At 44.0% G+C, this 14,981-nt stretch overlaps 1 protein-coding gene across 1 annotated transcript in view; it reads right to left on the bottom strand.

The window, feature by feature from the left end:
• Nucleotides 1–14,981, bottom strand: part of elp4 (elongator acetyltransferase complex subunit 4) — a 54,408-nt gene that overhangs the window by 34,707 nt on the left and 4,720 nt on the right. The window contains exons 3-7 of the mRNA XM_053427128.1: nt 12,210–12,331; nt 10,513–10,647; nt 8,935–9,071; nt 5,384–5,468; nt 1,167–1,355 (exon numbers count right to left, since the gene is read on the bottom strand). Coding sequence (XP_053283103.1) covers nt 1,167–1,355; nt 5,384–5,468; nt 8,935–9,071; nt 10,513–10,647; nt 12,210–12,331 — 668 coding nt within the window. The remainder of the gene's footprint in view (nt 1–1,166; nt 1,356–5,383; nt 5,469–8,934; nt 9,072–10,512; nt 10,648–12,209; nt 12,332–14,981) is intronic.

Genomic DNA, 14,981 nt, shown 5'->3' with positions numbered 1-14,981 from the left:
GTTGGCACAGACAGCCAACACCTGATTCAGTCCAACACCCCCCGCCCCAGTTCTCTTCTCTTCTTCCTCCGCTCATTCACTTCACTCCCCAGGGTGGAGAAGGCGGAGGGGGCAGATTAAGGGTTTGGAACCCAGGCCAGGGAGGGATAGGGGGACTGCTCCCAACCACAGCTGACATCTGCTAGTTAGCCACTTTACCTTTTTTTGACTAGGCCAAGGCCGCTGCGCACTGAGTATACATAGGCCTGGAGCCAGAGCGTGTTGTGACAACAGAGTCGTTCTGAAAAGTTCAGCATCGACCTACATCTTTGTAGAAAGGCATCACAGACAACACAGCTTCAGCTGAGGACAGTGAGGAAGTGGGGTGTTTGAAGCTTGGACAAGATAAAACATTTTGGTAGTCTCAGATGGCTTTTCTTGTGAGTGTGCCTCCACGGCTGAGTGTTTGGGGGAGGGCTGTGGTTTGCCATATGCCTCAGCAGATGACTCCACCTTCACACTGAGAGGCCAGACTGGACACAGACCCATGCACGTGGACTCAACCCCCCCACCCCCCAACCCCACACTCACACACACACACAACTACAAGGAGTGACATGCATACACAGACGCACACACTCATTGTGTACAGCTTCAAGTAATTAAGGTCCAAATAAACAAACATAGATTTAGAGGGTTTGAATGAAGTGTGCACTCGACTGGGTCTGTTGGGGGAGTGATGCGTGGAGGAAGAGGCCTCTCGCAGGCTTGAGTCATACCAGGGTGACACTAAACGACGGGGTCAGGAGGAGAGGAGAGGACGCTCCACTACAAAAGACTGTGTCCCATTAAAGAATGAGACAATGCATATCTACATGGCCCGAAAATCAACCCCCATAGAAGTATATGACTATTCACTCCAGTTCATTTAATTTTAGTGCATTATTCATACATCTGAGGGAAATTTAAGAAAAGCACGTCTGGAAAAACAGAGTAGCTAAGAAAAAAGAGGTGAAGAGGAGAAGAGTGCAGAGTCCTGACATGTAACTCACAAGTCAGAAAACAACTTCTTAACTGTTAAACACTAGCAAAAAAAGGGAGTACATCATTCGTCACAGATCAGATAGGTGGTTTTCTGAGTGGAGGCCGACAGACTCGCTGTTTTCATGTGTCAAACTTCGTCTTACCTGGATGAGATGTGAAGGTACAGTAACTACAGCAACTGACAGCGATGACCTCAGCAGAGCACGCAGTCCGTAGAGAAAGGCGGCGAGGGAGTGGCGGTGTGTAGGGTTGTCATGACAACTCAGGTCATCACCCCAAAGAGCCGAGCCAAGAGAATGAAGCCCAATGCGCAGGATGTTACGTGACTTTGACTATAAGAAAGAGCAGACAAAGGGACAGGGTTGGGGACATAAACAAATCTGTAAAGAGCCATGGACGTGTGTTATTTTCCTGAAGCACAAACACAGTACATACATGATGCAGTTATACAGTTTAATCTATCTCAAGTTCACAGAGTACATGTGAAGATTAGAGGATAACTGCTTTTGAAGTTTTTCAGAAAGGTGCTGCTGTCCTGGGTAGTATTCTCAAAGTCTGGGGGAGAGCGAATGGACAGTCTGCTCACCAGCACAGACGATCGGAACACAGTGCCCAAACGTGACTGGACACAACTGCCCAATCACAGAGGCCATCTGACACACTCACAATGGACCTGTCAGACAGGCTTCCAATATGGCTGCCACCCAGAAACCCCAGCACATTCTTGGCACCACTGCGATGCTCTGCAGCCAAGGGGGCCTGGGTAAGGGTGGAGCGCTGTCCCCTTGAAACCCCCCCACCCCGCCACGAGAGATCAACGGTAACCCACTCTCATGAAGACTGAGAAAAAGTGGCCAAACAGTGGTGGGATATATATCACTGTAAGTGAGAGAATGGAGGAGCCTGTCCAAACTGTGAGAGGTTTTTAACCTTTCGCACAATTGCCTTTTATTTGGGTTTTCTTCAGGATGGCTCCTGATTACTGAGGTGAGAGCCAAGAGTGATTAACAAAGCTTGGCCTAAAAATCTGCTCAGCTTTTCCTTTTTTTTCTCCAGCCTCTCCTCTCCTTTATTCCTCCCCCTCCATTATCTCGACCCTCCCAAAATCTCCTCCGCCCCGCTCCCCGTTGCTTCCTCTTCCAACAGTATGACCTAAGCTTCGTTTGGATCTGGATCAGAATCGCAGGCATCTAAGAAAAATAAACCCCATTGTTTCTGGGAGTTTTTCACAGTTGGCTCATAGTTTCCCAGGGGAGAGCGCTCACTTCGGACTCCACGTTCGTCCTCCTCTACATCACCGCTGCACTTCTATGCCTTACTATACTTAAACATCTTCGCTCTGTGTGTGTGCTCCTTTGTCATTATTAGATTTGCCCCGTCTTTGTTTCACAGGCTACATGGGTTTTTGGGGGCGCCGAATTAGAAATCTGTTTCTATGTGTGCAGCCCAGCAGGGGGGGGCTGTGGCAACATGACTGTTGCTGTGGCAACATCAAGAGGAGAAGCCAAACTTAACGCCTATAGTTTAGCCTATAGAAAAATTGGGGATCTGTGCCAGTAGAGTCCAGCCAAGGACCAGAGGCCAGCCATATAGACTACAGCCAGCCTGGGACCACAACCTAATCACCAGCCATGTCTCTGTGGAGACTCACCGTCCTGCTGCCACTCCTGTCTCACTCATCTCAAAACAAATATGCTCAGGGACACTAATCCTTGTTCTAATCTGTTATTTACATAACACAGTTAATATGAAATTTGCATCTTGTTAAAAATTCATGATGGCAGATTAACAAATAAATGCGCACACACACTGACTATCACCCATACTGGGCATTCTTGTGCCAGTGCCCACGTCGCTCTGTGTGCCGGTCTGCATTCCTGGACTGTGCCAACAGCATGTCAGGCGGCCACACTGCTTTAATGATGTCAGCAGTTAATCTGGTTTGTGAGTGACAGCGCTCAGGGAGGGAAGGTGGTGTAGTGGAGGTAAATCCTGTGTGTGAGTGACAGGGGAGGAGGTGGCTCCAGGTGACGAGCAGAGGGGTCACCAAATGTAGGTGAATAGAGCGCACCCACCCACACCCCACTCACCCACCCGATCACATACATGTGCAGGCCTATCACAGTGTTAACAGAAGAACACTTGGCCCTGTGATAAATATAAACGGAAATGACAAGTGAGACAGACAGGGCCATCAAAGTTTCTGGCATACTGTAGAGAACCGATGATGACGGTTATTAAAAAGATACATGTCAAATTTAAGACACACACACAGGTGAGGCCGACCTGAGCAGAAGAAAGAGGTAAACAGACCTGAGGGAAGCTGTGGTTGGAATGTGACAGAAGAGCCTGGGATACCAGATGCAACTTTAATATCGCTTGTTTGAAGATGCTCCTCTAATGCACATGGCACATTAAACGAAATGCTTAATAATTTGACGGGTCATAGTGATTAGTAAGCTAGACATTTTCAGATTGGTACACATAAGTGTCAGGGAGTCACAGACTTCACCTTTGATGGTATTCAGAGAATGTAGAAAATGCATTCTGTCTATGTTGAATCACTGCTCATGGAATGCATACTTAACTTCAGCAATGACTTTGTGCACAAACCACAAACAAATCCACAAACTGGTCTGATGCATACTATTAGTTACTATTGAGTGCCATATTTGAATATTTTTAACATCCCAATTTACCTCACTTGGATAAATTGGCGTCCAGGTAATACAACTTAATATAAAGGGAATGAATGATTGTTGTTACCTCCGCCGAAAAGGTGATGTTTTTGTCTTTGTTGTTGGTTATTTAGAAAGATTACTCAAAAACTACTGGACAGATTACCACAGAAGTAGGTGGAAGGATGTGGTATTGGTCAAGGAAAACCCATTAAATGTTGCTGTGGGTCTGGATCAGGGGGGATAGAGAAACTTCTTTCACTTTCTTTAACATCTCAGCAGATTGCATATTGAATGATATTTTTGTGAATCTTTTAAAGACACAATACATAGATCTTAATGGAAAGAGAATGTGTTTGTTGTTCTTGGTGGAGGTGTGCGTTTTACTCGAGCTCTACTAAGATTTTATTGGTTTCCTTAAAATGTTTAACAGTAATTAATAGGGATGCACCGATTTATCGGCCGAACATCGGTAGCGGCCGATATTCGCCTTGTTTACTGATATCGGCTTATCGGTAATAAACTTGACTTTCACCGATATCATTGGCCGATGTTCATATTTGTGGTAAAACCGCTGGGCACGTGCCGCGGCTGGGGGAGCAGTCGCTCCGTCGCCCTCCTCTCCGTGCCGCCGGAGGCTCAGTGTGCGGCACCGGGAGGTCCTCATCCGGTGGCACCTCACGGCGCCGGCGCGGAAGGCGGGCCGTTGGAGGGGACCGGGTACGCGGTCAGCGGCGGCCACTCTGGACGCGTGTCGGGCCCTTCTCGCGGATCACCTCAGCTACGGCGACCGCTGGGGGAACCCTCCGGCTGGCGCCTAGCAGCTGACTGAGAACTGGTGCGGACCAGGGGAATCCGACTGTTTAATTAAAACAAGCATCGCGAAGGGCCACGGTGGGTGTTGACGCGATGTGATTTCTGCCCGACCCTCAAAACAGGTAAAACTGAGGAGGGCTTGTTAAGTTATCTTGACTCACGCAGTGTAACTTGGTGTAAAAAGTATGAGCGTAGCGTCTATTTAAGTACTTTATTCTCATGTGCACCGGCTCTATTCATCCGTCTCATGCACAGGTAACAAGGGAATTGACAACATACGTTATACACACAGAAGCCGTAACACATCTAATAAACGGGCAATACTGCTACCGTAAATCAATGAGAAGAGCGTTCTCTATAATGATACTTTAACAGGGCTGTTTTAGACAGGGTAAAAAGGTGCTGTTTTAAATTATCCTTGTGGTATTTTGACCAAAATATGTTACAGACATTTCATTAAGATCCCAAGGAACCATTTCAACTTGCGGTAAAATGGGCCTAATATGTCTCTGTTAAATAAAGTTTAGTTAAATCAGAGATTGTTTCATAAATCTGATTCAATTTGTGCTCATTAAAAGATAAGAGTGATGAATAGTGCTTTTTTAATAATGATTTAATTATTTTTCTGGCACAAAAGGGTGAATGAATAACAACAAAAAGAAAATAAACAAATATAGGTATCGGTATCGGCTATCGGCCAGATTGTTATTTTAAATATCGGTATCGGCCAAGAATTTCCATATCGGTGCATCCCTAGTAATTAATGATAGATAACAACATTTTAAATAAACATATACAAATTTAGTTGTTTTGTGAATTCAGGCAAAAGGAAAATCATTAAGAGGAAAATCAGTCGTGATTCTTACCATGGGGGCTGCCACATCAAAGCCCTCCCTGTGTATGACCTCCTGAAGTGATCTCAACAACGCCGTGTAGGACTGAAGCATGGGACTGGAGAGAGAACAGGACAGAGGAACGAGTGGACACCGTGGAGGAGACAAAAGAAAGAGAACACAAAAATAGGGTTACTGACGGGGTGTAAAACGTAAATGAAACCATTTTGATAAAACTGGGCCAAGTCCATCAGCGCAGCGGCTTAATCTTCCATGACTACAGCGTGGTCCTCCTGACTGTGCTTTTCTGGAGCCACTGAAGCAGACAGATGATCCATATCAAGAGATCCAATTAATTTATTTGGTTGATTAAATTACAACATGACTGGTTCTCCGTCAGCTCCCCGAGGATCTGATTGTGCCGAGACAGACCAACAGACAGACAGACAAACCGATGAGATGCACAAACATACCCACAACAAATGATAAGTAAATGGCTGGGGGTGTGGGGTTAATGGGCTGATATCAAAAATTAACAGGGAACAGCATTTTGGTGTTTAATCAGGGGTAAGATGTGCACCACTGACAAGGGACATATAGCATCCTCCGCGCAACCATAAGCAACAGCGAAGGGATGGATGGCTGCTGAGCCCACCATGTACCTGTAGGATGGCCAATAGGGATGTTAGCCCCATATTTTTACACAGGACTCATCGCTTAGGAACGCCCCACCAATGACCACTCTGTAGTGAGTCACAGTGGGCTGCTGTGTCAGTTGTCAATTCAACCTGCGGGCAACAGAAGCTGATACACATGGATTGGTCACACACCAATAGCCCTGCATAAAGACCAGCAATACACACTCGTGTTGATTACACTTGCACCAAGTATATCCATGTACTCCATTTCAGTTATTCAGCCCAACAATGGTGCCTTCTGACCCTGCTGGGCCTAATGATAGAGCTGGTTTGGTGAAAGAGGGGAGCCTACCCTCCTTGGCCCCTCTGCCCATGCCCCTGCTCTGAGGTAGGGGGCTAGGATGGTTTGACGTGCAGTTGAGCGGGAGGTTGCCTCTGGTTGGCAGCCATTGTGTAGGACAGCATTGTGTCTTTGGCTGCCCCCACTGAGCACCCCTCATTCAGGTACCAAAAAGGTCTAGGTGCTTAACTACAGGGGCTAGTGCGTCACCTAATTAGGATCGTATGCGGGGAAGCTTCTTTATCTCAGTGTTCCTCTTTCAGCGAGGGGAGAAAGGAGGAGCGGAGGGCATGCTTGGTCTTAAACAACAGGATCTGTATCACCTAGAGAGCAATTTGTGCCAATTATGCCTTCAAGTGAAACGGAGCAATTTAACAGCTAGGGTATCAACATGGGGCTGTGGACACGTGCAAGGGGGAGTAACCTGCTTAGGAGTATGCGTGGTACAAGTGTGTATAATGTGCATAGTGTGTGTGTGTATGTGTGTGAGTGCGCGCAAGTGTGTGTCAGAGTTATGGGGCGGGGCTGGGGGCACAATGGTGCAGTGCAGGTGTAGATTCCTGCTGTCAAAATGTCTATGAGATCTATAACCCATTCAGACACGAGACAACAGTACCACTGCGAAACTCTCATTCACGAGACTGCCACAAAATATTGCTGCCATCACGCGAGAAGATGTTAAATTATTTTATTAGCTCCCTTCAATTAGCATAAATTGCAAACTTCATTGTCCACATTTGCAAAAGTGTATATTTTAAACCGAATCTTCTAATGTGTTTGCATGGGCGCTCCATTAAACAGTCTTTGTTTGCCGAAGTAAAGGAAGAGGGATTCTATAAAGCCTCCACTGCATCCTCTGCGCTCCAGATTGCTGTATTTGCTCAGCGTGTGTGTGAGTGTGCCTTCTCGTGCCCTTGTGTCTTCAGCGGTACTCTCTGAGTAAAGAGCCTACATGACCTCTGAACCCTAAGTACACTCAACGCAGGAGAAATCAAACAGACGCTGAGCAAACAAGGGCCTTATTTAAATAGACACACACAACCTTGAATTGTAAATGACTCGAGGCCAAATATTCAAAATAGAGTGTAGACCAGGATAGCTTTAACTGATTTGTATCATTTTAATAGGTTAAATCAATAAGTGATTTTGTATCTCAAATAAATGTGTAAAAAAGCTAGTTTGTTGTTGTCCCAAGTGAATATGTTGAAACAACACATCCTTTAAGCTTTCATGTGGACTTGAAAACAGTACTAAAAAAAGGAAAAGTGAGTGAATGAAAAGATCTGGTAATTTCATATACAACATTTGCATATTTTGAAGAAACTCATTAACTATTGATACAAAATCTAAAATAATTTTCGTTCTTTTTGCAGCTACAGGTGACAAATGCACAGATAATTTAAAATCAAACAATAAATTGCTAAATTAGTTGACAAATGTAGAAAACAATAGTTCAATGATTTAAGTAATTTTAAAGCAAAAAAAGACCCACATAGACTGGTTTTCAGCTTTTGCAATATGCGTATTTGTTTTTTCAAAACACAATAAATTTATTCAACAAAGATAATGTAACCTGGGCTCTTGGTTCTCATGTGCTGGGCAATATTTAAAAAATGTAAGATTTTATGGACATAGCAGTTAAATAGGAAAAGCTAAAAATAAAATAAATGATGGGAATATCCATTAGTTTCATTCCAACTAATTATTAAAGTCTTAAGTGTGACTCTCAGACAAGGGGCTCAAAATAACCTATTTCCCACAGGAAAAAAAAAAACTACCCAACATTTTTTTTTTCCCAGCGTTATGATCGGCAGTCAATCCTTCTTTAAGTGACTCTGCAATAATCACAGGTATTTATCGCCTTCAGCTCCAATCGGCACTGTGATGACACCGGGGTGGACGTGAGAATATTCAACCCTTTTTTGGCACAATGCAATAACGCACATTTAAGTTCGGAGTGTTGGGAGAAAAGTAACCACTGTGAATATGGCCCTGTTCAGACCTGCTACTAACATCCGTCTCTGTTGACCCGATCACAAGTGGACAGTTCTAAGTGAGTGTGAACGCACTCAAGACCTGTGGGTGAACTGACAAACTTAGAGCTCTCCACTACAGTCACTGGCCTACGTGATGCTTTCTGCTACTTGCTAACCCCATCTTCCCGTATATTCATGATGTTGAATGTGAGATACAAAAAAAAGAGGGAAAAAATTATATTTGTGTGCTGACAATGTTAAAAAGTCAGTTGCTTTTTAGCAGGTTAATTTATATTGGATAAATAATGTGCACATACGTTCTAATTGTGGTGTAAAAAAGGCTAAAAGATACTGGGGAGAGCTCAGTCAGGAGTTTCTTCTCTCTCTCTAATGCAAATGCTGGTTGCAGAGCTTCCATAGCATGTGCTCTTTGGAGTATGTTGTCTGTCTGCATTGTTGGTTTAGCTGTTTATTCTGTGAACAATGCCATGTTTGCTTACCTGTGTCCTGCAGATGGTGTCTTATTTGTGTAACTGTTTTGTGGACGATGTCGTGTTTGTGCGCCTGTGTTCTGCGGATGGTGTCTCATTGGTTTCCGTGCGTTCCGTGGATGATGTCTTGTCGTCTTACCTGTGTGTGCCTGATGACTGGGCGGGATGTTCTGGAAGGTAGAAGCGGTGGCACTTGGCTGCCTGGCGAATTTCTGGCTCCATCGTCTTGGAGACGTCATAGTAGTGGCCGAACCGGGACGAAGACGCCAGGGCACACTGGGGATGTAAACAAGTCACACTCCTGGTAAAAAATATGTACACTAAAGCCCTTCAATTAAAAAGCATTTAAACTTAAATCTGATACTACAGGCAGCTTTTTCTCTTCTTTAAAAAAAAATGGTGTCCATTTAACTAATTTCAGACAACAATAAGGTAATTCATGAGAAAAATAATCTTATTTGTGTTTCTAACAAGTTAAATGAGGGTGCTCCACAACACTATGGTAATGCAATTGCATTGTTTATGGGTCAGTCCTCAACATTCCTACAGCAAAGAAGTTAAATAACCACTATGACCACGCTCTTAATCATTTCTTCACATAAATGTCCACTTCTGGCTGTGAAAGCAAACGTGTCAGGGACGCAGGGGAAGGCGGATGTTTTCCTGCAGCTGAAAGAGAGAGTTTTAGCTCTTCTCTCTCAGTAAAACCAGGGATTCCATTGTTAGAGGGGCCCTTAATCTACTCCTAATCTGGATTAGGGCCCCCGGTGTGTCCCTCTCCTGGCGGGACGAGGGGGTCAGCAGGGCAGGGGGGTCAGGGGCTCATCTTCTCTTTGTGAGCCCGGCAACCCGCTTAGCGTTCCTTCCCCGCCCTGACGGCCTCACCTTTGATCTGATGTCTTCATCGGGAGAGCGACACAGTGTGCTGTGCCAGGAGAGGTGTGTATAAGGGGAAAGTAAGCGTTGACTCTGGGGGTGAATTTGAGATGCAAATCCTCTGGTGGGGCTTACTAGTGGTTTGTAAAGACGATTTTACAGGGGAAGGGGGAGAGGTGAGGAAAGGACACAGATATAAAGAAGTTTCCAGGGAAAGAGAAAGAGGGAGAGGATCCCCAGGGACACACTGTGTGCTGTTAATCCACATAGCGATATGGATTATAGACCGAAGTGGGGAGGGGGGGACTGTAGAGAAGTAGAAGGGGAGGGTCACCTCTCCTCAAAGCGGAAGAAAGAGTGTAGGGATGCCGACCCTAGCAGGGGGAAAGGCAGGGATTTGGGGAGAGACAGAGGAGCAGGTCTGGGTCATAGGGTTGAGCGAGCAGACATGTCAATGCACAGACTGCAAAGTACTCTTGTTTCCCAGGCTAAGCAGGGGTGCAGGCGTGTGTGTATGTGTGTATATGAGAGTTGGGGGACCAGTGAAAAGCCTACCTATTGCCAGCTAAGTGTGAGTAATCTGGTACAGCTCTGAAAGGAGAGGCTAAGGCCTTATTCACTCGACAAAGGAGTTTAGAAGCTGATGGATTTAGTGGTGGAGACAATTGCCAAACCACTAAGACCAGAGAGCCAGCGTTATTATTTTCTCATACCATCATTAGCAGAGAAATTTGTTTGAATTTTGGTAAAAGTAGCATGATCTCAATGCCACCTGTATCCTATAAAATGCTGTTATTATAATTAACAGACAACAGAATCAGCCACTCGATCCCCTGATTACCTGAACTTTTGGAAGATTCTGGTAACGCCAAGCGATCTTCATGGCATCCAAACTGTCCTGAGGTTCACAAGACAGCCTGGGCTGCTCTGCCGGTTTGTGGATAGCGACATCATCCAAGATGGGAGCCGGGAGTTCCTGTTGAAAAACATACAGTTAACAAATTCAATTAAAACACACCGATTGTAAATGGAATTTTTTTCTTCTTGTGTAATTTCACCGTGCAAGTGGCCACAATGTTGCAAGATAGTAGAGCTTAATTCAGGACATAGAAGTGAATTTTTTTGTCAACTGTCTTTAAAGAATCAAACAAAGTTAAAGGAAAATCTTTTAATGCCTGATTTGATTTGATTTAGTTAATTTATTTTTGTTAAAAACTTATCTTACATATACTGGTTGAGTCTTGTTTTGTTATGTGTTATTCTATTCCCATATATTTTGTAAATGACTTTGTAACCTTGATTGGATAAGTGCTACAGAAATAAAGATTATTTTTTCAATTAAAAAACATAACAATAAATTGACCATGAATGAAATTAACTGGGTTTCTCATGGGGTTTTTACAGTAGTGCACATGTATCACAGAGAGTTACGACAGGAAACCTATTGTTTTGACATTAGCGCAGAGGGATAAATGATCCTTGAAGCCATGTATTATTGTATCACAATTAATAATTTCCCAACTAAAAAGTGAAAATTAAGATGAACTACATCAGTTTTTCTTTTCTTTTAAATGTGGAAGTTTCATCGTGTAACCAGTACCAATACTTTACATGTGTGCAACACAAAAGCAACAAAACAATCTTTCTTCAGAAAGGGGGTGGGGTTGGGTGGGAAGTCTGATTGACAAGCTGACTCGAGGAAATGTGGGTTTTAAGTAACCGAGGTGTTGCAGTGCATGTGACCATGCTTTCCAATTTCCTGCTTTAACCTGATTCTTCCTGTAGTGAGCTGGTTTCTTAAGTGTGCATGTTATTGTAATGCATTAAATCCAACCATAGCATCTGAAGATTAGCATACCGTGAATGTAGCTGTGAAAACACTAAATGATGTGATATATCCCCATTGGGAGTCCCTGTCTCTTAATAAGCCTTTGATATGTAAAGAGGGGGTGAGGCTGTGACCCCTCCCACTATCAATCAGTGGGAGAGGGGCCCTCCTCCTGTATGCTGGGCAGCAGTCAGACTCTGGGGTTACAGCTCCCATCACAGTGATGCACCGGGAAACATTTCAACAATGCGACAACCATACCACCCTCGACCTTTGAGATACCCTCACTGACCCTGATACATCTTGAGGAAAACTGTGTGTCTAAAATATCTGCTGCATCATTGTCTGATCAGTGGGACCCAGGCTGAATAGTGTATATTGATGAACACATATTACTACTTTACATTACATTACATTTCATTTAGCTGACGCTTTTATCCAAAGTGAATTGCATAAGTAAATCTTCTAAAAGATGATTATTGCTACCATCTTCTGATGACGAAAGAGTGATCTTAAAGTAAAAAAATAAATCTCCTTCTGACAATACAGCAGGAAATATGTAGGGATGAGGCTGAAGTGAAGACATCGAGGCAGTCTCAGTGTCTGCAGATGGTTTGTCGAGACTTGTGGCTTCGACAGAAATCACACATTGCATTAAAAAAGAACTCCTTCCGAAGAATTTACAGATCACACGACACCTCCTCTCATACCTGTAAGATGTCATCAGGGTTATCCTGAGCTGCCGCCACAAAAAGTTCATGTCGACACACCACTCCCTCTGCCAGGAAGTATTTTAAGATCATACGGGAGTAGCTATCATATCGGTCCTCTTCTGCAAAACAAAGAAAAGGACAACAATCAGAATTTAAGTGCGAATGGAAAAATTCAAACAAACATAGGACTAAAACTGTCACTCAATGCAGAACTCTAACACTGTCAGCAAGGCCTAAGGAAGGGCTTTAATGATAAAAGTAGGTGAAACGTCCACCAGATGAGAACATACATCAACCTCAGGTCTAACATTATATCTCTTCTCATTGAGATGCCACAGATCCTGTAGGTCACCATCACATCACAGCTGCTGACTGCAAATTGGAGTAAGGACCCCACTCGGGCTACCTTTACCAGGGGAACAGATGAAGAGGCAATCGACATGGCACGGAAACAAAGTTGTTTCTGTGTGATTTGACAATCAACATTGACACGACACCTTCAGCTTTCTTGTTAGGGTCTTAACAGAAGTCTCGTCCACCTTCGCCTGTCATTTTCTCAGGCAGCATCAGAGGTGAGAGGTAGGCGACTGTCTTAAGTATTCACCTGTGCACCCCCCCCCCCCCCGCTGAGTGCTACCCTGGCTGGCAGGACAACCGACAGGAGGAGGCAGAAGCAAGATATGATGGTGCCTGTCCTCAAAACGCCTCCTGGCATCTGGTTCACTGAAATCGCTGCTTTTTGTGTGAATTACAATGGCATCCTTTCATATGTTTCTAGTGTCCATCACATCAGGTGTGTTTACTATCAGCAAAGTAGGTTAAAGAAAGACTTTTAACACAAGTAACATCTACAGGGATGACTTGTACTGTCCCGAAGCAGCCACCCAGCTCTTCCACACTAAATCCTGTATCATCACCATGACCCCCCCACCCTTCCCGAACACATAACTCTTCCCAGCAAGCTACTACTGCTTCCTGTCACAATCACCATTTTGTAAAGATTTCATAGGCCTCTTCACACAATGACGATCAGTGGGCACAGGGACAATGGCAGCAGTGACAGTTTAAGGTAATGGGCATACAGCTGACAGCTTGGGAATGACATCCTGACGTGTCATCCTCGAATATCCGGAGAATTCCCCCTGTGCCCTCCCACGTTCCCCATCTATGTCCTCACCTACGGACTCTAGGATGGCCCAGGAAATTCCATGGCTCTTCAATTTGTTGTCGGTGGGGCTCCCTGTTCTCTTATTGATGGGTTTCTAGGTCAGCAGGCCTTTGTGGCTTTCAGCAGGCCCCACAAAGACTCCCAGATGGGCCCTCTCAAGATGGGGCCTATTGTGGTCGTGTTTCTATGGGAGCCTTACAAATGGAACCTCCAGGAGTCATTAGGCTGTTGAGGCGGGGGGTAAGGGGAGGCGGGTGGGAGGTGTTGCGGGGTATAGGCGCAACAGGGGGTGGGGGACGGTCATATCTTTGAGGTAGATCAGTCAGTCTGGACAGTCACGGGACAACTTTTTTTTCCCCGTTCTTTTTCTTCATCATGTTTATTATTGTGAATAAGGTTTGTGAAAAAGGAGGGGGGGGGGGGGGCGGGGGGCTCGGTTTTAGTTTGCCTTCAAACAGAGAAGTGGGAGACTCCTGAATCATATCTGCTGAAGCTGCAGGGGGAGGAGACAGAATATCTAGGTCAGAGTGTTTTTTTCTCCCCTTCTTCTTTGGTCTATGATGCACTATTATTTCCACAGAGCCGCTCAGTGGCCGTACAGCAGGTAAACAAACAATCACGTCAAGAAACCCTTCAAATAAACACTAATACAAAAGGTGGTCTTATTGGGTTAATTGCCTATTGGCAGCATCTGTCAACCCCCTGATACTGTATCTGCTCATCATATATCCTAAGCCTTTAACTAGTGTGACAGCTGTTCCTCTTTATCAAGCAGTTTGTCGATTTCAGGCTGATGGTGTTATGATTTTTGAGACTCTTCACAACAAAACAAATTGTTATTTCATCAAATTATTACTTTTTCTGACCAACGCACCTGTCACTCTGTTAGGTGTCTAATATCGCCTCTCACATGGGGAAAATAAATGTATTATACCTAAGTTATCCTCAGTTCTTCATGCTAAAGAAGGTCTTTGTTTTTAATCACAACATCTTTATTCTTTTCTGTACTTCACTTATATGGCTTCAACAGTCTAATGTTTTCTGTTTTTATGATGCATTATGGGAAATTTAGTGAACTGACAAATATACCTTAATTAGGGATGAAATGGTTGATGATTTCATATTATACTGTTAAAATTCCTGATGGTTAGTTGTGCAATCTTTAATAACTGTGGTGATTTGGTTGATACTGTAACAGCCTGAGTGCTCTGGCCATATCATCCATCCACAGTCAACAACTTGCATGTGTTTAACAAACGCTGATATTTCTTCCTGACTCTCAAACATCTGGGATCCACGTCTACATTTAACATAATGAGTTGTCAACCTTCTCTCCTCTGCTCATCTTGTTTTGTGTTATTTTATGTTATCAAGATCTGAAACTGTATTCGCTTACATATGGTTATGTTCTTACTGCACATACTTTGTTCGTTATAATTTTGAAATACTAATTTGATTTACTTATTTTGTTATTTAAGTCTTTGATTAAACCTGCATTACGGGAAGTTTTCACTGAAGAACTAAAAACTTCGTTAGCAATCTAAAGCCTTTATTATTCAAAGGTTATGTTGCACATTTGAAATGGTGATGGTGCTATATTA

Source organism: Pleuronectes platessa, chromosome 1, assembly GCF_947347685.1.
Source record: "Pleuronectes platessa chromosome 1, fPlePla1.1, whole genome shotgun sequence".
NCBI classification, from domain to species: Eukaryota; Metazoa; Chordata; class Actinopteri; order Pleuronectiformes; family Pleuronectidae; genus Pleuronectes; species Pleuronectes platessa.
This window is presented reverse-complemented; position numbering and strand designations above follow the sequence as displayed.